This window comes from Manacus vitellinus, unplaced genomic scaffold (assembly GCF_001715985.3).
Source record: "Manacus vitellinus isolate BGI_N305 unplaced genomic scaffold, ASM171598v3 scaffold_10_pilon, whole genome shotgun sequence".
Classification (NCBI taxonomy): Eukaryota; Metazoa; Chordata; class Aves; order Passeriformes; family Pipridae; genus Manacus; species Manacus vitellinus.
In genome coordinates, this window is record NW_021938838.1 from 1455836 (window position 1) to 1479822 (window position 23987).

The 23987-nt window shown below is 44.8% G+C and overlaps 1 protein-coding gene across 1 annotated transcript; it reads left to right on the top strand.

The window, feature by feature from the left end:
- Window positions 1–851: 851 nt before the first annotated feature.
- On the top strand, window positions 852–22166 carry RFWD3 (ring finger and WD repeat domain 3). The gene is made up of 12 exons (XM_029965466.1): window positions 852–1222; window positions 2598–2824; window positions 4539–4639; window positions 4726–4923; window positions 7141–7232; window positions 9346–9460; window positions 14201–14429; window positions 15612–15762; window positions 17947–18123; window positions 18695–18909; window positions 19152–19369; window positions 19943–22166. Exons 1-12 carry the CDS (start codon window positions 852–854, stop codon window positions 20084–20086), a joined length of 2238 nt encoding a protein of 745 aa, XP_029821326.1. The 3' UTR covers window positions 20087–22166.
- Window positions 22167–23987: the final 1821 nt, after the last annotated feature.

Genomic DNA, 23987 nt, shown 5'->3' on the forward strand with positions numbered 1-23987 from the left:
CCTTCCCCTTAAGGGTGGGTCATCACAGACTCTGCATGGAACAGTGTGACCAAAGGGCTCTAATCTGGTGCCTGACAGCAGCATAAGAATTAATAATGCACAGCCTGTGTCTCCTCTGTTTTTCTTCAAAACCTAAGGTAGTACTCCTGTTTAGGAGGCAATCTAAAATCCATATCCCAAAGATGTTGGCAGGACAGACATCCTTAATAACATAGGTACAGTTCTACTGCAAATTTCATGTTTATCTGGCCTCGGGCTGAATGTGGATCCATAAATGCTGGTGCTGTGGGTAACTTGGTACCTGTAATGTCTCCTTTAAAGTCATGGGTTCTGCTGTGATGCCCTTTCTGGGTTTGCCTGGTGTTGGTGAATGCCTGAAGGGCTGCTCAATGAGCTGATCTGTTACTGTAATGGAATTCTGTTCAGAGAACCTTGACAGTGAAGCCACCTCCTGGGCAGTGCAGCACAGGACTGCATCGTAGAGCTTGTTTCTGGTTGTGTCTGCCAGTGCTGGTGATGCTCATCAGGGAGAGTATCTCAAATATTTCCAAATTCTCTTCTCCAAGATCCACATGAATTTACTGGCAAGTAAATGATGGCAGCAAGAAAACCTTAACTTTCCATATTCATCCAAATGCTTATTTAAGTTGATTTTGCAGTGTGCCTTTGGTGTTAGGTGCTGCTGAGGCACAAACTTGGAGCCCAGGACTCTGGGACAAATTTTCTTTCTGCTCTGAATTCTAAAGGCTTTTGTAGTCACTGACTGCTGCACCTGGTTCTTGCTACCAGCAGGTTAGAAGTAGGGTCCACACTTGCAAATAAATACTAGTTCTCTTCAACTCTTTGCAGAAATGGCTCAAGAAGAGATGGAAGTAGATCTCCAAACAGTGGCTGTTTACCCAGTGGAGAACGTCAGGACGCTTCCCACGGAGCCCTCTGGCCATGCAGGGCTGTCATCCCACGCTCCCGTGCTCGGTGACGGAGGAGGCAGCGCTGCAGCTCTTCCTGCTGACGACGCTGTTGTCACACCGAACCCTGGTACAACAAGGGAAGCAGCTGCAGAGCCTGACCCGCCGTTGAGTCCTGCCCTCAGGGGGCTGCAGAGGCTCCAAGGGACGCTGGATCAGCCCTTGCCGGTGCCTCAGCTCACACAGCGCCCGCAGGCCAGGAGAGCTCGCAGGCAGCAGAGAGTCGGTGGTTCCCAAAGGACAGTCAGTGCCAGGTACAGCAGAGATGAAACTGGGTCCAAACTGCACTCTGATCAAGTCCAGCCTCAGTTCAAAACTACCTTGCTTCCTGGCTCACAGAGCCCAGCCCAGTGTGTGTCTGTGGCCAAATTCAGGGCACCTCACCTGCCTTTTAAGCTCAGTAGTAACACAGCGACTTCTGGTCTCTTCTGGCAGGGTCTTACCCCCCTGTTTCATACGTTGGCAGTGGTGGTGTTAAGTCCTGAGCCCTTCTACACTTTTCATTTTCCTTGCAGAGCTTCTGCTTGCATCGTTCCCCCTGCACAGCCAGATTCCTACCAGTGCTTCCTGCAGCAGTGCTGACTCTCAGCAGTTCCAGCCAGCACTTAGCTCAGTGGAGCTTGTGCTCTGATTTGCATTTCACCTTTGATTTGGGGACTGCCTGATTACATTTTCTGGTGACAATTGCTGCAGAAACTTTGACAAACATATAAACTGATATTTTTCTGTAGGGTTGTTTTTGGTTTGGCTTTTTTTTCACATCATCCTTGTGTTTTTTCAGACAAAGAAAAAATATTCTGTGTTTAATACCATTTGGGATGGATTAAAAAGGTGATGAGTGGGGATGCTCTGCAGCTAGAAAAAAATCCCAGTTTCTGGTTTGTTTGATTTTTGTCTCATCTTTGTAGCTTTTGTAAATGCCAAGGGTGAAATTATAATTAACTGAAGCATTGCCTTTAAATTCAGTGAGACCAAGAGCTCCTCTCCTCCCAGTTAATTAAACAGAACTGTATGTTTGCCCTGGGATTGCACGTGAAGGTCACTGTAGTTCTCAGGGCTATAAGGCAACCCAAAAAACTCTTTGAATCTGAAGGATAATTGAGATGATAGCTGAACTGATGTGGAGAGTGGAGAGGGTGTTTCTATCCAGGCATGAAGTTCCAGCAGAAAAGAAGAGGGAAGGTAGAAAGACTAGGCACAAAGTAGTCAATGGAATGCGACTCTGATACAAGCCTTGCACCAATGGCTGCAGGAACCAGGACTGAGTTGGGGTTGGAGAGAGTGATTATGAGTTCCTCAGGCTGAAGGATATTTACTTTGCTTTTCTCCTCTCCAACTCCCTCCCCCCCCCAAAAGAAGGCAATATCATTGTAACGAGAAGCAGATTTTCTTTGAGCTGAGCAAAATGAATTGTTGCTGATCCTGCTGGTTGTTCACAAAGTGGGCTATTGCACAAGATTTCCCCCCTACCAGAGAAGGTCTGACTTGATAACTGTGATATGTTCCTGCTGCAGTCAAAGCCTGGGAACTTTACTGTGAACAGTCATGGAGAAACATGGTGAGTCTTTAGCTTACCTGAAATTACCTGAAAATAACTGTGACTTTTGTTTCTTGCTTTTCTGGGCTCAGGGCAGCATTGGACCATTACTTTCAACTCAGCAGGACCCAAGAGCCAGCTGCAGGACCCGTTCCACACCCGGAGCCCTTGCGCCTCGCGAGGGACAACCAGGAGCAGAGCCCAGACGAAACAGCAGAAGGGAGTGACTCTGACAGCAGCTCTTCTGCTGAGGAGGAGGAGGAGGAGGAGGCAGTGGAGACTCCAGCCCAGGAGACACCTCCAGCAGCGACCTCGGGAGGTTTGTGCTGTATTTGAGCCGTGTAGAGACTGATTTCAGACACTCTTCTTGCTGTTTGAAAACTCAGTGGGGAAATCCTTTGGAGCTGCACAGCAGACAGTGCTCAGAAATCACAGTGCCCACAGCTGACAGAAGCAGGTTGCTGCCACACAGCTTTCTGGCAAGCAGTTCCCAAGAGCAGCAGCAGCAGCAGTGGGTGATTGCTACTGTAGTGTTAGATACAATCTTTTTTGCTGTCTTCAGGCTGCTACTTATTCTGGACATTTCCAGGATTATTTATAACTTCAAATTTGGAGATTATTGCTTGCCATGTTCCCGCTGTTATATATTATCAAGGAGCATTACTGAAGACATCAGGTCGCAGTTTGGAGATCAGCAGTGCTTTCAGAGAAGGGTCTGATTCAGTATTTAATTATTTGAGATTTTAGTCTGCTCTGGTTTAGAGTTTTCTTTTGCATTCCTGTAACTTCTTGTGACACTTAGCTGAGGAGATGGAGGTGTGGTTTGGTTTTTTTGTCTTTTTCTTTCCTCATCTTTTTCTGGCTCATAATTCTTTATCCAAACTCATGTTCACAGCCTGCCACACACTTCAGTGACATTGTTTGTGGTGAACATGCACAGTTTATGTAAGAGTGACAAATAGTTTACTTGCTAGTCAAGGTTACTGATACCCAGAGAATACAAGAGCAAGGTTATTTTTTTTTTACTTCAGTCTCTAAGAAATGTCCTTATGATTCACTCTCTGCCTTCACTTTTGGTTTTAATTGGCCAGCCCACCTTCTTACCTTTTTTGTAAGGGTACATCTATGAGGTGTATTCTGAACAGATCCATTCTGGGCTAGTCTTACATGTGACAGGAGCTCAAGCTGTTAAGAGCTGTACAATATTGTGTGAGCATATGCTCTCTGTTGGATTTTCTGGAATTCCCTTGTTGCTTATATAAGCCACTGGCTTCTCTTACAGCCCAGAACTGCAGAGGCTGAAAACTTTATTGACATTAGCCAGGGTTAGGGGATACCTCCACTGCATTGAAAATATCTGCCTTGATTACTAAATGTGATTAATAACTCTTGTTTGATCAGGAGCTAGAGGGGAGGCAGTGATTCCTGCTCCCTTTCCAGTATGTTTGTGGTGGTGATCCACACACAGTTTTGTGCACCCATGCCTCAATAGACAGGCTGACAGAGCCCAGCACAAAAACACACAGCCCAGCAGAATTGGTAGTTCAGACAATTACCAGCTGGAAAACTGCTTAAGTCAGAGTGAACAGACAGCCAGCATGCAGGAAATGCTTTCTTGGCACATGAAATATGCCTGCTTAGATCCCTTGGCAAAGCAACTTCTGCATATTGGTGTCTGTCTTTCTCAGGGCGTAATGGTGCAGGGATATAACCTTAAATGAGCCTGACTATGGACCAGCTCTGTTTCATGCAGATCAGAAAATTCTAATAGCAATTGCTGTCCTTTGAAGACCTCTCCTTTTTCACTGAAATTCTCTTGCTTTTTGTAAAAGAAAATATAAAGTTCTTTAGCACTACTGTTGATGTGTAGAAGGGCTTGCACCCACAGTGTCTAGGGCACTGATGTCAAACTTTGTATGTAACCTGTGCTGTTGTTGCACTGCTTAACCCATGCCCCAGTGCTTTCACATCAAAGCAGGAGAACTCCTTTTCTCCCATAAGGTATCAGTTCATTTAAGCAATGCTCTCTTTAGCTTCCAGTCAGGCCCAAGCAGAGCTGCCTCAATCTTTGTCTCAAGCTTCTGCAGAACATGGAAGTCAGGAAGATGAAGAGGCTGAAGTCCAGCAAAAGCAGGTAAGGTGAACTAAATGCTTTTGGAGACAGATGATATATGATAAATGCTGCACTTTCTAAAACAGTTGTTTAATTTTTAATCCTAGAGAACTCCTGTGAAGGAAGTGGAGCCCTCAGTTGCTGCAGCACGGCTGGATGAGGAGGAAGGAGACACGTGTGCCATCTGCTTTGAGCAGTGGACCAACGCCGGGGAGCACCGCCTGTCAGCACTGCGCTGTGGGCACCTCTTTGGCTACACCTGCATTGACAGGTGGCTCAGGGGGCAGGCAGGGAAGTGCCCTCAGGTAAAATGGGCATTAATGTGCACTGGAAAGCACTTGCTGTTGGGTACATTATGCTGCAGGAGCACTCACCCTTAACTGGTACAGCTGCTTGCTGCGTGAAGCTGCTGTCAGAAATAACAAAACCCACCATTATTTTGATGTTACTAGGCCAGGAACAACTAGCACTGCTTTAAAGGATGAGTTATGACTTGGGTTTTCTCCCCGAAGTAGAGCATTTGTGAGTAGGAGACGCAGAAGTTTGAGACTGCAAGTGCTAAACCTGTAAATGGTTTCATAACACCCCACTAAAGACCTGGAGAGGACCACCTGGAGTGGAAGTAGCAGATTCTTAGAAGCAATTAACTCATCCTAGAGAATATGTTATTGGACAAGAAATCTGTCTGAGAACTGTTTAGAACCATAGAATGGTTGGGGTTGGAAGGGACTTTAAAGTCTAGTTTTCAGTTGGTTAATCTTCTGTTTTGAACTGATCTGCTTTTGCAGACTTTAGGAGGACCAGGTTGTTTAGGAAACTTGCAGAAAGTGAACTGAGAACTAAGTTGCATCCTTTAATGTCCACTTGCAAGTGGTAAATCAACTTTTGAAGGTGCTCTTTTCACCTTGCTTTCCATGGTTAATACTAATCTCTTTCGATGAGGTCTGCACTTCTCTGTCTGTGACGTGCTTTCTCCAGGAAGGAATGTTGACAAAAAATAGGTCAATGAGTACCTTGTAAATAGGATTCAGTTCTGCCTTTTTCCGACTTGGTGGCTGGAAGCCCAGGATTTCTTTGGCTTTGTCATTTTGAGAGCTTCTGTATTCTTGCTTGACTTTGTGCAGGATTCCCTTCTCTCAACAAGAAACTTCCTTCTGACCTGCGTTGTGATTAAACCTAAAGAATCACTGTTGCCATAGTGAAGGCCCAAAGCTGATTTTTCTTATCCCTGTCAATTCTGTGTAAGCTTTTCTTTCCCCACTCCAGGCCCAGAGAGTACTCTCAGAGACCTGCCTGACATCTTTAGTCTTTGGAAATTTGTGACTGCTTTCTTCTTGAACCCTAACAGCTCACAAGGGGTGCTTGCTCCCTCTTTCTCTTCCAGTGATACAATTACTAAAAAAATTCCTGGGAGAACTTACTCTGGAGAGAACCTTGCAGCAAAATCCCCTTCCCCTCATTTTCAGTCGCTGTCTTTTGTGACTGGGCGTTCTCTGGTTGAATAGCCCAGAGTTGCTGGGCATGGTGCTCTGTATACTAAGTGGCTTGAGTGCAAGTTACTGTGAAATTGCAGCATTCCTGATCCTGCCAGTGACAGCTGCTGGCTGCCAGGAAAACTGTCTTAGCCACTTACTGCTCTGCAAGGCAGCTCTTTACGAAGGGAGGGGGGTTGTCTGATCTGAAACTATTGCCTGTGATATCTTCGTGCTACTAAATAATAGAGGAGTCTGCATTTGAAGCACACATAGTAATTTAATGTTCAGCAGAGGTTACTTGATCTAAGTATTCACCGCCTCTTTTCCGATCAACAAAGTGCATTTGTGAAACAGTAAGCTTGGAGGAAATTATGGCATCTGCAGTTCCTGACTTGAGAGGGGAGTATTATTATCCCTTCTTTTTAAGGTGAATCTAAAGTATTAAATCATTGCAGCTAGATGCACAAAATAATTGAAATATCTGACTCCCCATGTGTCACTGAAATCAGTGGGATGTCAGTGTTTCATGCTCACACTGGAATGCTTTTATGTATTTGTGCCTGTAGGGTTTGATTAGTACAGAAATAACAGAGTTGGGAGTGTGCTCAGAGTTTCCTAAATCCTTGTCTGTTGGACAAACAGCCCATCTTGGTGTTTTCAAACCAGGGATTGGGCTGGTGTTTTGGTTTAGATGTTTTTTCTTCCCCTGTCTTTGTTTGATTTTGTTTTATTTCATCCCAGGAACTTACCTGACGATGCTGCATTGCTGGTGTGTTAGCAGAATAAATTTAATGGGAAGCAAGGAGATGGATTATTAAAGGTGCAACAGGATATGTGACCTAAACTATTGTTGTAGCCCCGACTAGAGCTCTGGTGTCTGTCTGGGCGAGTGTCTTGCAAACACGCCGTGTAAATGTTTGTGGATTCGTTGTCCAGTAGACACCCTCTCCCTTCAAAGCTATCAGGATTTTCCAAAAATTTTGCTAGGGATGCACAGTTTGAATAGTTAAGTTCTTGTAGGTGACCTGAACTTGTCCTTTATTTCAGTGCAACAAGAAAGCCAAGCGCTCGGACATCGTGGTCCTGTACGCCCGCACTCTGAAGGCGCTGGACACCTGTGAGCAGGAGCGCATGAGAAGGTACTGGAAGCTGCACTCTGGCTTCTGCTTCATGCTTTAATTTCCTCTGTTGTCTTCTAAAGCAATTTGTGCATTCCCTCGAGGTTTATCAGGAGTATGACTGGGTTAAAAAAAAAAAACCAAGGCCTTGCTGTGTTGCACCTGTCTTAATTTTCTTTTGGAACAGAATTCTCAAGTTTGCATTCTGTGGCCCTGAAACAGCAAAAGCTATCTTGGGCTGTATCCTGAAATGTTATCATGGGAGGACATGCAGAGTTGATGCCAAAAAGCTGTATATTGCTAATTCATCATTAGGTGGGAAGAGCGAGGCATAGTTGGGAATGCAAGGGGTGAATAGCTGACCTTTTCTGCCATCTTTTCTGCACACATTAAACAGAGTAGTCACTCATATGAATCACTTCCCATCTTGCTTTGTCAAATTCTTCATGTAGCTTTATTTACAAAAGGTCAGCAAGCATAACTAGGACTCTACTTCCCCTTCCAACTTAAATGTAGACTTTGCATTGAAAAAAGAAAAAGCAGGGGATGAATTTTTTTCAGTAAGATGTTGTCACAGATACTATTCTAAAATTAAAGGCTGCAGATATCAGAGTTCTTCTGAATCTTGTGGTGAATAGATTTTAATTGAGGTTTCTTCACATGTCTGTAACTATACCACTGTTATTTCAAGGCAGTCTTTCAACAGAAACCTCAGTATCCTGGTAATTATTGAGCAGAAATGATTGAGGAGTAAGGGTCATGAAGGCAAAAATCTCTCTTCTGTCCAGATTGACACTGCCTGATGGTGTTTCAACTGTACCTTTAGAAGGATCATGCTGCTTTTACTGGATTGACACTGCAAAATAAACAACATGTTAAGATTTTTTTCAAAAGCACAGAAGGCATTTGGGTGTTTACATTTTATCTCTCCTGGAGGGAGAGCCAGTCGTCTGACTGCTGCTTGTGTCTCAATCTCGCTGCAGCCCTTCCCCCTTGCCCTGCCCCTCCCCTGCCTCCTGTTTTGGTTGTGAGGCAGACAGCAGTGACTGCCTGTGGGTCATGGAGCTGCTGGCAGTGGCTGCTTGGTGGCCCACAGCCATGACTGGAGCAGGGATGTGTGTGTGCATGCATCAGTATTGTTTGCATGTAGCCTTGAATTAGGTATAAGATCGTGGGGTTTGTTCTTCACATTCAGTAAAAACCACCAGCCTTCAGGCCCTGGGTACTTGTGTAAAGAATGTGTTTGTGATGCTTAAATACAGCATTTCAGTTGTTTCTTCTGCAGGAAAAATATCACATGAAAAAGCCATATGGAAATGAAAGAATTCTGTGCTTTGTGAACATGCAAGGCTAGGTCTGTGCATTTGGAAAATACTTAGGCAAGCTACAGCTCCCGGCACATGAACTACTGAAATAACTGGGATATTGCAGCTTTTAAAGTGCAGAATGCAGTGGTCAACATTATAGTCTAAATGTACAGCTATTTTTAAGGAGTTCTGGTGTTTCTTCCTCCTCTTTAGCTATCCCTTCATATAAGCCTGTATGAAAAAGGAGTTCAAGTAAGTTAGCAAAACTGCTGCTGCTAAATGGTGTGTATGCACTTTTAGGCTCAAGGTGAGATAATAAGTGTGGCTTATTTATAAATGGGTATTCACAGAGAATTTCTCTGTATCGTTCTGTTTCTGTTACAGTTATATTTTCTTGAAGTACAAGATTAGTTACTGATAGTAGAGACAAGCTTGAAAATCTTGCTGTGTTTCGACTTCTGTTATTACTGACATAGTGTATTACATGGACATTGATGACATAGGATTTGCTGAAGTGTTTCTTAGGGGAAAGAAAACCTGATTTCTCTTTCACTCTCCTCTACTAAATTAGTACTTTTGAAGATGGTGAGGAGAAAGCCTGTTGTTCCTATGGAACAATACTTGAGTGAGTCATTCAGAGCAATTGCATAACTGCACATCTCGAGGTGAGGGTGCTGGATGAGTGTGGTACCAGGTTTTCTGTCACTTGTGGATTTGCCTGAACAGGACTTCAGGTGGGATGAAGTCAGAGGACAGGTGTTGACAGCCCAAAGGAGCATCCTGGATAATACCTAGTCCCAAGGGTTGCTTTTCTCTTCTTCCTCCAGCTCTTTAGAAAAGGAGAAGATGTTGCGGAGACAGGCGGAGCTGGAATCTGCGCAGAGCCGCCTCCAGCTCCAGGTTTTGACGGATGAATGCAGCAAACTCCGCAGGCAAGTTCAGGTGAGTCTCAGGATATTTATACACAAAGGATTCCCTCTCGCTTCAACCTGGTTTTGCACGTTCCCTTGGAGGAGAAAACACAGGCTTCCAGTTTTAATGAGCAGAAAGATTTAGTAAACTCAGCTGGTGAATCATCCCGGGCTGGTGAATATCTCAGGTTGGCATATTGAGGTATGTGCTACATAACACTGACTTATTTTTTGTGCATTTAAGACTTAATTGAAGCTGCAGCCTAGCAGTAGAGTTGTTTGGCTGCTGATGTTGCAGGATCCTCTTCAGGTTTTGTGGTGCCTGGAAAGGCCTGGTAATGGAGAACCAGACTTATTCTCCTCATCTTTCTTGTAGTTGCATCAAAAGAAGCTTTGAGAAATCTCTACAGTAAACCTGTAATAGGACCTATTATCAGTAATTATTCTCAGGAATAATTTTTTGAGAAGCAGTTTGTCAAGAGGTGTGCATTTGCAAAATCAAGAGAAAACAAAACAAAAAAACACCTAATTTTTTTTTTTTTGAAGGTCAGTCAACGTTCTAGTTCAGCACCTTCTGGTCCCCTGGGAGCTGACCTGTCAGTAGGGGAGGCTGTATGCACGGACTGAGCAGCTGCTGAAAGGCACCTCTGCCCTCTTAGAATGCAAATTACTAACAATAAATGACCAGTTGCTAAACTGCTTCCTTTCTGGCTTGTGCAATACTGAGGTACTTTGTAACCCATCCCAGCTGCTTTTGCAGGATTCCTATAAGTTGTGGACTATGCTGGTGCTGCCAAGTGGGAATTAGCTGGCGTGTTCCACCAGTGCTGAGTTTTCCATGAGCCTGTTTCATTGCCACTTTGCTACCTTTAGTTATATGAATAGATGATATCTATTCTCTCACTGTCTAGTAACCCACTTAATATTATGCTTTTCTTTACTCATGGATTTCTTTGTAGCCTTGGCTATTCATATCTGTACATTAAACACCATCCTCTTTGCTGATGTTTTCCTGCCTGATGTAAGATAAGGCTTTATAAATCACCTAAATGCCTGCATGGAGCTGTATGCTCATCAGCACTAATAAGAAAATTGGTCCACTTCAAGCTTTGGCCTAAGAAAAATGCGAATAAGATAGAAGTGCAGGTCCATAATGTTCTCCTGCAATTCATTTGGTGTTAAATGATAGAGTATCCAGTCTAACTGAGTTGAAGTCACATGTTATAAAGATTAAGTACCCTGTGTTCTATAAGCTCTGTTTCAGTATTTATACTGCATTCATCACTGTCCTGTAGTGCTTAATGCAAATGCTGGAAGCAATTTTTAAGGTGCTTGTTTATACTATGAGTAAACTGAAAGTAAAACAATTTGCTGGGGAGCAAAAAGAAAAATCAGCAGGAAGTCTGGAGTAAGTCTTTAAGTTGTTCAATGATATTTTAAGCATGTGCCTAATGAATTCCTTGTTTTATGAGAAGTCATGTAGTAAAGAAACTACTTGCACAGAAGCATTTAGGTTAGGAGGGACTCCTGGAGGTTTCTGTCCCAACTCTAGTGGGGTGATTCCAGTGTAGGGTTGGGTTGCTCAGGGTGTGGACTCCCCTCAAAAGCCATCGTGAACCCTTTTTTCTTGCCAGTGCTCTTGAGCTGTGCCCCAGCAGCAGTCATGGCTCTAGTTGTGACCTTTTCTTAGGTTTGTGTGTGTTTTTCACTGCTCTTGTCCATTAACCATCTTGTCCACTGTGCTAACCATCTTGTCCACTGTGCTTTGTTATTGAGGTATGTAACGTGATTGACACTAGGACATGGATGGTTTTTAAGTCTTTAGCTATATGAAAATATATGAGGAAAGGAAGTTGAGGGGAGGTAGCTAACTAAAGCTCTGGAAGAAAGCCCTCAGCAGTGTTTCCATATGTAAACCTGGAGTGTGGGCTGTGCTGAGCTGTGTTCTGCATCCTGTGTGGCAGGTTCAGGCTTGCCTTTTGGAAACAGTGCTACTGACACCTTACTTTTACCTAAAGTTTTTCCTTTGGCAGCAGAAAGAACTTGGGAACCAGATGTGAGCTACTGCAGGACTCCTCCTGAATCTGCCAATGTTTCCAGTGAAAGTTAGCTAATGATCAGCAAACCATCTCTGGCTTCTGGCATTAATACCACTGATCAGCTGGGATAGGAGATTCATTTTTGCAAGTGGGAAGCAGTAACTCTGTTGGGATATGGAGCAGGAAAGGGATGACTAGCAGGGAAACAACAGGAGACTGCAGGCTGCTGTGGAGAAGAAAGCAAATGTAATTGTGAGCCTTGCAGAGATTAGTTTATATTGCTCAATGTAATGGAAAAGCATTTTTAAAATAGGATTTTCAGAGCATCCAAAAAAATTGGATGGCAAAATATCAATAAAAACTTGTGTATCTAATACCTCTAGAAAAGAAATTAGGCTAATGGTTTTGTTCATCTCTATGATCTTTGTCTTCACCTCCAGTTGATGTCTGGGGTGGTAAAAGCTGATATTTCATTGCTGTTGCTTGTAGTTAAGCCAGGTAAAAATGCTCCACGTCCCTTAGCCTGAATCTGAACCTGAGCCCCAAAGGAAGGTGGAAGGTGGGATGGCTGCAGTGCTGCACCACAGCTGGAGGTTGTCCTGCCCCGTGTTTCTCTCTCTTTGGTGCAGGACTGCGGCTGTGCAGCCGAGGGGCAGGTGTGGCCTCTCTAAGAGGTCTGTGGGAGACAGCCAGAGTGACATCTGATACCTGCCTTTGTCTTTAAAGCTTCATATCAGCTATTAAGGCTGTAACCTAACACTCAAAACTGTTCTGAATTTATTGCAGCTGGTGGGTTTCCTTTCCTATTTGTTGTGCTCTCCTGCTTCTACTTCTCATGCACGCTCCTCAGGAAGACTTCTGCTGTACAGCCTTTTGTTTCCCCACCTGTGTGACTGTGTTCATTCATCACTGCAAGGGCAAGCTGAAATTTAGAGACAGTCATAGCACGTGCAGAGAGTGGAGTCTGCCCTCAAGGCCCTTAGTTAACACTGGGCATCAGGAAAACTCTGCAAAGCATCTAAAGGAAGGTGTAGCTTTACATTACCAACAGAACGTTCTTTTGAGCACAATTAGTGGAATTTGTCTGGAGTGCAGCATTTTTAATCACCTTGGTAATGTGCTTCCAGTCAGACTTCCTGATTCTGCTGGGTTTGTCCATTGTGTTTAAATGTAAACATTGTACTAATAGTCTTTGTGATTTTAATTGCCCTGTTTCCTTTTTAATAACTTGTGTAAAAGTTGAATGTTGAGTGCAGGTGACAAGGAGAGTTTCGTAAGGTCCCCAGAGGAACAAATAATTTTAATCTCTTCTGATCCTCAGTGGTGATTGCCTCCATCCCCCTTTTAGAAATAATGAGTTTATTAAATTTTTGATTAAAAGTAACTTTCTTCTAAGTTACCTGTGTTTTCACTGAGTGCTTACTCTAAGCCTGAAGCTGTAGCTCCCATCTTAAGCATCCTGGCAACCCCCACACTCCTTCCTTGCCCAGGTTGTTTTGTCTTGCTCACTCCAATGGGATCATCTCAAGACTTCAGCTTCAATTTTTATTTTGTTTTTAATTTTTATGTTCCCTTGAGGAATTTGCAATGTGCTTGATGCAAAGCAGATCAGAGGTCTGTAAGGTGTCAGAATTGCTCTCCTCTTGAGCAGTTTCCAAAAGTTATAGGTCTTGATAACTATTAATGTAGAGCTTGATCTTTGATCTTGCCTCTTTGAAAACTGCTGCCTCTGCTTCAATGAGTTAAGCAGTGGTGGCTGGTTCAGTATTGAGGCTGACTTGCAATTACTGATATATTCATAATATCACTCTTGTGGCCCTTAATTGTTTAAAGATTACATAGTGTTTGAAGCCTAATCTGCGTTGCTCAGACAACAGAAAGCAAATAGCAATTTTCTTTATATATACCCTCTGTCCTAAATGTCCCTGGGGTTCTCTACCATCTCTTTTTGACCTTGGATAAAAGATGGTCAAAATGCTTTTGTGGAGGGTGCACTTTCAGGTGACTCACAATATGTCAGTGCCACTACCTGAATTCCCACCTCACCCCTGATGATCTCTGTGGAAAAGGGAATTCAAGGAATACCTTGCTGCTTGTGGAAGCTGTTCTTGGCCATGCCTTTGCTGAGCATCCTTGAGCGTTCATCAGTTGAGGTGGAGGAAGAAGGGGGGAGGAGGTGGTGGAAAACAGGACTGGAGCTCTTGAGAGTTGTGTCATTCCTGGAATTTGCTGCCCAGGGTTTACAAGAACAGGATCATCGTCATTAAATAGACTGACTTGTTTCCTGCAATGCCCTTTATGTTGAAACTCGGGCTTTTATTTTTTTATGGGGTATTCTGGAAATTCTGGAAAATGGTTTTAATTGACTTTCTCTTGTGGCTTAGCAGCACATAATACTTGGCAGTTCATTCTCTTCTAGACAGCATTGATCTGGTAATTGGTACCGGCTTTTATGTGTTGCCCAAGAGTCCTCTCTTTCACGGGGTGTAATACACACAATAACAGACTTTGAGTACATTCTGCCAGGACTTGTGTAGCATTTGAGTGCTTCTGTTGCTCACTGTCACAGGCCACAGGCTTAGAAATGCAGCCCTTCAGGAACAGCATGGAAATGGGACCACATTTCCCCCCCTTTGTCTGAGAACAAGTACACTTGGAGCCTCTGGAGCAGGTAGCACGGCAGGTTACGTCGCTGGTGACGCATTAAAGCTCTCGGGGTTTTGTCTTCGCAGGAGCTGAAGGCTCTGGTGGCCCAGCACAAGGTGAGCACTTCACAGCAACCCGGCAGCTCCCGCCCCTGCCTCCCAGGGAGCCTCCCCTCCAGCCAGAGCCAGCGCAAGTACCGCCTGGAAAAGATTCTCTTGGTGTCTCAGGCTGGGAACTGCCGAGTGATGGCATACTGTGACTCCATGAGCTGCCTTGTGGTGTCACAGCCTTCTCCACAGTCTACTTTCATTCCTGGTAATTAAACAAGTTAAGATTTGGAGGTTCATAAGTGAAAGTTAAATGTCTTTTTTTGTTGCTCCCCGCTTCTCTGCTTGGCCTTTGCATGTGCCTTGTAAACTGAGTACACTCATAACACTCCCCCTAATTCATCTGCCCCTGCATTAGTAGCTTCTGCCTAGCAAAGAAGCTCCTTTCCCCTGGCACTTCTGTGGCAGAATCCTAGCAGAGGGTCTCTGGCTCTCCTGCTGGAGTGCCATAGCCACAAGAAGGCAAAACATGTATCTGATATTCTGTGCAAAGGTGGGTCTTCTGAAAGAAGCAGAGAAGCTTCCAGTGGTTAAATGAGAAACACTGCTCCTCAAACTGTAGGTGGATTGATCCACATGCAGCTGATTTCTCAATACTCTTAAAAAACCCCAAAAAACAACAACAACAGAAAAACCCCCACAAAAACCCAAAAGCAAAACCCTTTTAATATGAATGCTAGGAGCACTGTTTTCTAAAGAGGAAATAGGAAGCCAAGAAGTCATGGGTAGCCCTGGTTTTGTCTCACTGTTATGTCCAGGGGCCAGTGACCTGACATCTGGACCAGAGCCAGTTGCTTTTTCAGGGCAATAGATGTGGCATTAGGAGTCTGAGAGTGTTTATTTGCAACATGCTTTCTGAATGATGAAACTTACTTTATTTGGTTAATGGGTTTGAGGTTAATGTGCCTTATCCAGGCAGAACAAAGTGGTTTTCTGCATTCAACTGGTCTTATTTTTCTGGCATTCGAGGCCAAGGAATGAATGAATGGAGGCTTTGTGGTGACTCTTGTAGCATGCAGGTTAAGTTCACCTGTAACCATTCTTCGCTGTGACATTTGTTCTCTTTAATAGCCATGTAATCCTGCTCTGTGTGGTTTTATCTGGGCAAGAGTGTCTTTGAAGAAGCTGCCTAAAGAGCAGCAGGCCTTGTAACAGGAATTGTAACACTGATAACTGAATTTGCTCTTGGTGTCTGGGGTCCTTAAGGATTTAGTCTTGTTACCATTTGAATTAAAGAATGATTTTGTTCTTATCCAGAATAGCAAATAACTTTTACGTGTTCATCCCACCACAGGCTTCAGACAGGGTGGACGCTGCAGTTCTGGCACAGAACAGCCAGTCCTGTGTGTGCTGCTTCACCATGACCTGCTTTGTCCTTCTTCTGTGGCAGGTTGTGGTGTTAAGATGATGAGCTTGGCCAACCTGAAGAGCAGTCAGTACGTCCCCATCCACAGCAAGCAGATCCGGGGCCTGGCTTTCGGCACTCGAGCGGACGGTTTGCTGCTCTCGGCTGCTCTGGATGGAACTCTCAAACTCACCAGGTGAGCCCTGTCCCCACGGGCTTTGGCTGCACTGGATTTTGTTCTGTCTTGCTAGAAATGTCTTGCAGCACTTGCTAGTCTGCTTTCTGAAAGATGCTGCAAAGATGAGAACAGGTCTGGGTATTCTTCCTGCATGTGGGAGCTAACAGAGGGAAGGACTTACTGACGGTTTTGCATCTTTTAGGTGGAGGTGTTATGGAGCTGCCCCTCTGTAGTAGTTTTCCTGTGCAGAACTCGGTGGAAAACAAAGAATTTAGCATGGATTGGCCAAGCTGTGGAGAGAATAAATGTAGCATAATGTATAGACATGAAATTTACTGTCCACATGGCTTTCTGTTACTGCAGGGAAATGTGAAGTGTAGGAACTTGTACAGCATAAAGCAGAAACAAGAGGTGTTTAGCTTGTGCTCTGTTCTTCTTTGCACAGCCTGATGTTGGCTTCTCAGATTTTAAACTTCTTGCAGAGCATGAAATTCATCTGGGATATGAAACTCATAAACAGCATGTGCTAGAGGCTCTCTAGAGCTAGCAGAGACTTAAACCAGCAGGTTGGAGACTAATTATGCAGAGAGTGAGACAAAAATGTGTCCGGTCCTGTTAGAATTTACAGCCTATGAGTGTGTTTTCTTGCTACTCTGCTGCTCTTCAATCTTAATCTTACACTGCTTCAAAGCTTCATTGGCTGATTGATTCTTATTGAGCTAAATTAACATCTTTGCAATCTGTCTGTCCATGTCAGGTTGGGCAGGATAGGTGTCTGTTGTTTGACTGATTAGTCCCAATTCTTTCTCACTAGTGAAGCAATGAAGAGAACTTAATCCCACAGCAAAAAGGTACAGAATGTTGCTTTCCTGTGACCATGCTGAAATGTTTGCTAGACTAGTTAAAAGTAAACAAAGCTGCCTCTGATGCTGAAGTCAATGTGTCACATTTCCAACTGATTATGATGATATTCTTTTCATGGTTTAATCTGGAGAGTGGCTCCTCATTGCAGTGTCTGCTCAGACACTTGACTCCCATATCTGCCTCTCACTGCCTGGTTGGCTGCATCCGAGCTTGTGATCCTCTTGCTTTTGTGCTTGATCCCAGGATGTCTTGGAGTTAGGTGCTTGCTTCAGCAGCATCTTCATACTTTTTTCAGTCTCTGAAAGAATATTCTTCCTTTGGTTATCTTTCTTCTCTAGTTACTGATTTCATAGTCATCCTATGAAAAAGAATTATCCAAGATGTCTTTATGTCTCCTGCTCTGGCTTGCAATTGTTTAAAATAGCACTGTGAGTTTGTTTGGGGTTTTTTTGGTCTTGTTGTTTTGACCCAGTCACTTCTGATATCAACTCTCTCTTTCCCCAGCTCGGTTTTGTCCTTGTAGTTTTTCCCCTTATACTCACCTGAGAGCAATTACTTGTTTCTCTGGAGTCCTGAGTGTAATCACCTTCCCCAGGGAGAAGCCCCTGTGTTGTAAAGGATATCCAGAGTTACTTTGATATGTGCTGTCTTCTGTCTCATGCTGTTCTCAGTGTGCAAAACCCACGTTGGCAATGCTGCCCTTTGCAAATCCCTGATCTGATACCAGCTTCATCTGCTGTTCTGGGTTATGCCCCTCTGTGTACTCCTCTCTTTTTTAGAAACTCGATTTGTGGAAGGAAGAATTAACAGAATAAATGTGCTCTCAACTGTCCTTTACCCACTCCCTGTCTCACTCTTGCTTAAATTGGTTCTTTTGAGGCATAAGCACTGTTCCTCTTGTGTAAAAAAAGGGGAAGTAATTAATGAGAGATGTAATCTGAAGAGATGAGCCCTGTGATCTCAGGAATACACGGTGTTACGGGATCACACCAGAGTCGCTTCTCCTAATTGTTTCCAGAAAAGTAACTTAGCTTTCTCTTGCCAGTAAGGCAGCTGAGACCTGCTGTGAGATTTCCTCTCCCAGTCTCCAAAGATCAATCTGGAAAAAGAAGCATTGGCCCAGAAGAATTATAAATCACTTGACAATATCCAAGGGATTATTCTGTTTAGATTTTCCAGATTCACATCTGGAGTAAAGGAGCTAATTGAGAATTCGGTCTAAAGAGAGATGCTTCTGTCTAAAGACTTTAAAAAGCTAGATTTGCTTACCTTAATTATGCTTTTTTCTCATCAGTAGATGCCTGTGCAACCAGCCAACACTTTGCTTTTCTTCTGCAGCTTGGCAACCAACACTGTGGTGCAGACATACAATGCTGGCCGTCCTGTCTGGAGCTGCTGCTGGTGTCTCGATGATACAAACTATGTCTACGCTGGATTGGTCAATGGCTCTATCATGATATATGATCTGAGGGACACCAACTCTCACGTCCAAGAACTGGTCCCTCAGAAGTCCAGGTGTGGCATAAGGATTTGTCATTCCTCTCAACTTATATGCATTAACTTAAACACAGCTTCACACAGCAATTGCAGTGGGTTTAGTTGGTTTATGTGAAACTCTTGTTCAAAAATTCACATTTAGCACATGTATCATGTAACTTACACAGGTGCCAAGCACTTGTGCTCTTCTTAAGGCACACATAGGTCAGAAATGGACCCACTGGTGCAGCGTAAGCAGGAGAATTGAATTTGTTTGGAGCTGAGTTTAGTATTGAATTGGAAAGGACAAATCACACAAAGGTGTGAGATTCTGCTACTTCTGTCTCTTGTACTCCAGGAATCAAACACTGATTTGCACTCATCTGATGTGTGCTGTCTAATGCTCTGTAAAACATAAGGCTCAGTAGTTAAGTTGAATTCCATTTATACTTGACATGCCACTGGGGTTCCTTGCTTGAAGGACCATCTCAGAGCCTGCTTAGGCCCTTTCTTTGCTGTGCAGTTGGAGAGGCTGGAGCTCTGCAGCAGTGAGCAGGATGCCAGCAGAGCTGTAGCTGGCAGCACTGACTCTTGCCTGTCCCCCTTGCAGGTGCCCCATGGTGTCACTGTCCTACCTGCCCCGCATGGCCTCGGCGTCGCTGCCCTACGGCGGGATATTGGCTGGGACCTTGGAAGGAGCCTGCTTTTGGGAACAGAGAGCTGGCAACTCCTACCGGCCCCATCACCTGCCCCTGGAGCCCGGGGGCTGCATCGATATCCAGACAGAGATCAACACACGGCACTGCCTGGCCACGTACAGGCCTGGTACGGACGGGGGGCTCTGCAGGGCTCTCGGTGCCACTCACTGCTGGGGCTCAGCACCAGCTTGGGGGCACAGCAGAAATGCAGCATCTGCCCCCACCACGGCAATGAGCATCTGCACATAGATAAGAACCGGGGGAGGGCGAAAGGAGGCAGCTGCAGGGTGGTGCTGCTTGTATTTCTACAGCTGAAGCCTATCTGTGAGTACATTTTCCAAAGGTTACCTTTGTATTTCTACCACACAGGTAAAAATAACCCATATGTGCGTTGTGTGATGATGGAACTGACTTGCAGCCCACTGACAGAGGCCTCTGAAGATGTGGTGTGTTCTTCTAACCCGGTTCAGACTTTCAGTGCTGGGCCCACCTGCAAGTTGCTGACCAAAAATGCCATTTTCCAGAGCCCGGAGGATAACAGGAGCATCTTTGTGTGTGCTGGTGATGAGGCGTCCAATTCTGCCCTGGTATCTCTTGTTCCTTTCAGTGTGCTGGAGGGGTTTATTGCAATTCATAGGAGAGAAGCCTCATCAGTCACAGCATCAGTGTGATTTGGTGGGAATTGTCTTGTCATGGACATTACCCTGTGCTGGTTGGTGTGTTGTACTTCTGTAGCAGGTGTAACTTCCTGATAACATGGGACTCGATCTTAGCCAAGGCCTGTGGTCCCCATCCATTGAAAAGTGTGTAGGCAGTGAGCTCCTCTTGTCCCCCAGAGGAATGGGGTTGGGCACACTGGCACAACTGGGCACTCTAAGTGGTGTAACATACTTGGTGGGGTAGCTAATGTGGTAAGTGCTGTGAGGGAAGGATGCAGGCTCTTTAGAAATGACAGGGAAGAGGAGAGCTCATGAGTGGGGTCAGAGTGGCTGTGGTGGTATCATGCTGTGATTCTGTTAAAAACCATCCAAGCAAGGTGTGGAAGTAGAGAAAAGGTCCTGTAAGTAATTTGAGGAAAGTCTTTTCTGGAGAGAGGAAGATCTCTTCTGGATGGGAGGGGAGAATCCTTCAGTCCTTGACCTTGTCTGTCCCTCCCACAGCTCTGGGATGCTGGAAGTGGTTCCTTGCTGCAGAAGCTGCCAGCTGACCTGCCTGTGCTGGATATCTGCCCCTTGGAAGTGAACCAAACCCACCTCCTGGCTACTCTGACAGAGAAGACGGTGAATATCTACAGGTGGCAGTGAACTGTCCCAACACCTGCCACAGACTGTCCAAATATGCTGCTGATCAACCCTACACAACTGCTGCTCGTGCTGCTTACAGGAGACAGGATCCATTACAGCACCTTTCTGGCAGTAGGCAGGAACTAGGATGTGTTGGTGCCTGGAGCAATTCCTTTCTTTCTCTGTCTTCCTCTTTAGGCCTGCCCTTATTTCTTCTTTGGCCAATTTTCTTTAGTCAGGCTCCACAAGCTGCCTCAGCAGAGCAATAATTCCTGGAGTGTCTCCAACATGTGTTGCTGCACTTTTTTTCCACTGTGAATACAGCACAGGGACTTGCAAATCTCTGCTACAAGTGAATAATATAAGAGGAACATGAAGACCTGAGACTCCACTGCACTTTCTGGTGGAGTCCTGCCGTGATTAGTGGGTGATGAAAAGGTGGTGATGTTGCAGGCATTGCTGATACACAGTGTGACAGCAAGTTCACTGCTTTGGGGAACACACTCCCGCCTTCTGTTGAAGGTCTAGGGTCAGTTGGAACTTATTCCCTGACAAAGACCAACCCTATTTTGAGGCAATGGAGAGAACAGGCTTGGAAAATCTACAGAGAACCTTTTTCTTTTTGGTTTTTTTTTCCCACGAGCATATAATTTGCACTGTAATTCCTTAATTCTCTGCCTTCTCCATTCCCTCCTCTTGTTCCTGCTTCATCTGCAAGCAAACTTGGACAGTTTGGTTGTGGAAAATGACATTAGTACTGGAGAAGTACAGGTAAAGAGGAGGGAGATGATTCTTACACTGTTGGCTGCTGCAGTCCACAGTGTCCTTCCTTAAAGACAGGAATGTACTGAAACAGCCAGTACCTTGGAAAAGAATGCTGGCTGCTTTTGTTGTCTGGGGGAGGGGAGTTGGCTTTTTTCTGTTTTGAGGAACTGGTAGAAGCTCAGGGATTTCATCAGCTTGCTTTCACTGACTTTTGCCTCCCTAAGTCATCGTTTCCAGCTCGCAGCTGGTGACAGAGAGGTTCCAGTTGTGTTTGTGTGAGGGTGCTGCAGCCACTGGTTTGTGTCAATGTGAGCCCATGGGGTGGGGTTGCAGCCTGGGGGATGTGTCCTGGCCAGGTGGGCTCTTAGCACCTTCCTGTAAATACTCTGAGGGGTGGGAGAACGTTTATCTCCAGGTCAGACCATGAAGGAGGACTTGGGTTCCGTTTTATGTGTAACAAAAGCAAACTTGCAAGGATGTTGGAAGCTGCAAGACAAATTCCCTGTATTAGAAGCTTATTCCTCAGCACAGCTCTGCCTCTGGACGTGCCACCACTTCAACTGCCAGGATAATTTTATTTTTGAAAGTCTGGGGCTTGCACAGTGTGAGTCTGTTTGTCTTAAATGGGACTGAGATGATGTTGACTTAACTTTATATTTTTCTGTATAGTATTTTGTTCCTATATTTTTATATAAGAATAAAATGTTCATAGTTATCAAATATAACTGGTGCTGCTGTACTTTAAAAATAGGTCTCAGTGACATACAGTGCATGTCTTGTGAACATAACCAAGTGTTCCCTTATGCAGGTGAGGTTTCTCCTGCTTTGTATTACCTCCAAGTCACACTGAGCTTCAGACTGAAATAATGGATGTGTTAAATGAATGAGGAATCCTCACTGAACCATCCTGCTCTGGCCAGGTGAGGGGAAGGGAAAGGGTCAGGCCATACACCTGCATATCCTTTAAACTGAAAATAACTCACTGACATGAGAATTTTTGGCATTTTAACAATGATCAGGAAAATAAGGGCTGGTAGAATGACATTGTGAGGTCTCTGGTAATGCCAGCTAAACCAGAAGGAGCAGGATGCTCTCTGCTCTCTGTTCTCAGCTATTTTGAGGCATCATTTATGTTCAGTCAACTCTAACCCTGTCTTACCACAAGAAATCTGGAAAATTTTAAACATACACAGGAAAAAGAATTAAAATGTTTTGATTTGAATCCTTTGACTTTTGATTTTCTAGGTAACACTTGTTTTCTGCTTTTATACAACTCAACAGGAATAAGAGATACAAACTTAATGCTATTAAAATAATAATGGAAGATGACTCTTTCATGTTCTCAGTTTTCAAATCCAGAGTTTCAGAAAATGTTCAAAGATATGTGAAGAAGCCTTGTAACACTGTTCTGTTTCCAGGTTTGCAGCAGGCTGCAGGAAAGCACACCTAGCTGGTGTGCAGGAATCCATCAGCATGGAGCGCTGATAAAAGGTCAAACGTGTTAATTAAATATTTGCTCATCTCTGTCTGGAGTCAAAGGGGCAGATTCTGGGATGGAAGGAAGGAACAAATCAGTGTCTCTTCACTGTGCAGGGCAGCTGTCATGAGAGGCTGAGCTGCTTTGCTGGTGTTTTAGGCATGAAGCCACTATGTGGCTATTTCTGCCTCTGTCTCTGGGAAGATTTTGTTCTCGTGGAGCAGGGCGGCCCCTCGGCAGTTCTGCAGTGAGTCTGGGGTGAGGTGAAGGTACAGCCAGGCAGTGCTGGGGCTCCTGCAGCCTGGGCCTTGCTCAGAGCTGGGCACGGGCACTTCTTAACATTTTTCTCTCCAGGCTGTTGCAGGGCAGCACCTTTTTTAATTTTAATTCTTGTAAAAGCAGGCCTGGGGGACAGCACAGTGCTAGACAGAGCTGGCTGTGGTGGCTGCTTGGATGGAAACAATGCAGCCCCTGCTGCTCCCTGGGGAGGTGTGGTGTCAGAGGGGTGCCTGGTGGGGAAGGGGAAGCTGGAATCAGAGCCCTGCTCTCAGAGGAGGGCTGTCCTCCATGTCTCCCTCTAACAGGGATGATCTGGTGTTAGGCTGTGGTAATCCATGGGGTGACCAAGAGGGGATGAGCAAGCAGCCAGCTCCTGGCCTTCACATCACGGGGGCTTTGCTGCCCTAGCACCAACCGTCGCACTTGAGCTGCTGGTTGGTAGTGACTCAGGTGACATTTTGACAAACAATCAAAAATGTTGCAGATGACAAAAGGTCATGCTAAAGCCTGAGCCAAGAAGTGAGCACAGCTTGGGGTGTGTGAACATGAGGCAGGACCAGCCAGCACTTTGCTCTGCTCTGGTTGCACCCGCTGCTTCCTGGAGGGCGGAAAAGCGGCTATTTTATGTGTCCTGAACCAAATTGGATTAAAACCAGGCAATGCAGCAAGTGAAACAAGCAGCTTAAGCTGAACCTTGTTGCACTGAGGTAGCCAGAGCATCCCAGTGGGATTTCATTTAGTTCTCCTTTTCAATTTGTGAGGAGACGTGACAAGATTTTCTGCTTATGTAGATTTGCAGGGTTTCTTACCAAGGCAGTGTAATTCCTTAACAGACCCAGCTTTCTGCTGGTTCATGAAGGAGAGAGAATATGAGGAAAAAATAGTTCAGGGAGGAGGAAGAGGAAAGAAATAAAGGAAGGAGCAAGCAAAAACTTGTTTTCTGTTGGGTTTGATTTGCATTGAATGCCAGAACTAGTAAACGTGAAAGAACAAATTTCACTGCCAAGAGACATAGGGAGAGGTGGCACAGTTTCCCTTGCTGGGGTGGCACTTTTGACTTTCTGTTAGCAAATCTTCAGTGAAAGCTGTTTCTATCTGCAATATGAATCAGCTGAGAGCTCAGACACTGTTTGAGCCCAGCTTCATCCCTCATCCTTGCAGAGTCTCCTGCAAAGTCGAGCAGAGAGGGTCACAGTGCCTTGGCAGCAGGACTGCCCCTCCACTGAGCTGCTGTTGGCCCCTGCCTGCACTCAGCCTGCAAAGTCGAGCATGTTGGTGTCAACAGCCTCCCTCAAGATAACAATATTTATCATTGTTTACTTGCTTTTGCAATAGTTAAAGATATTTGGAGATACTGCTTAGGAGGCAGAAGTGCCTCCTGCTCACGTTATTTCTCTTTGC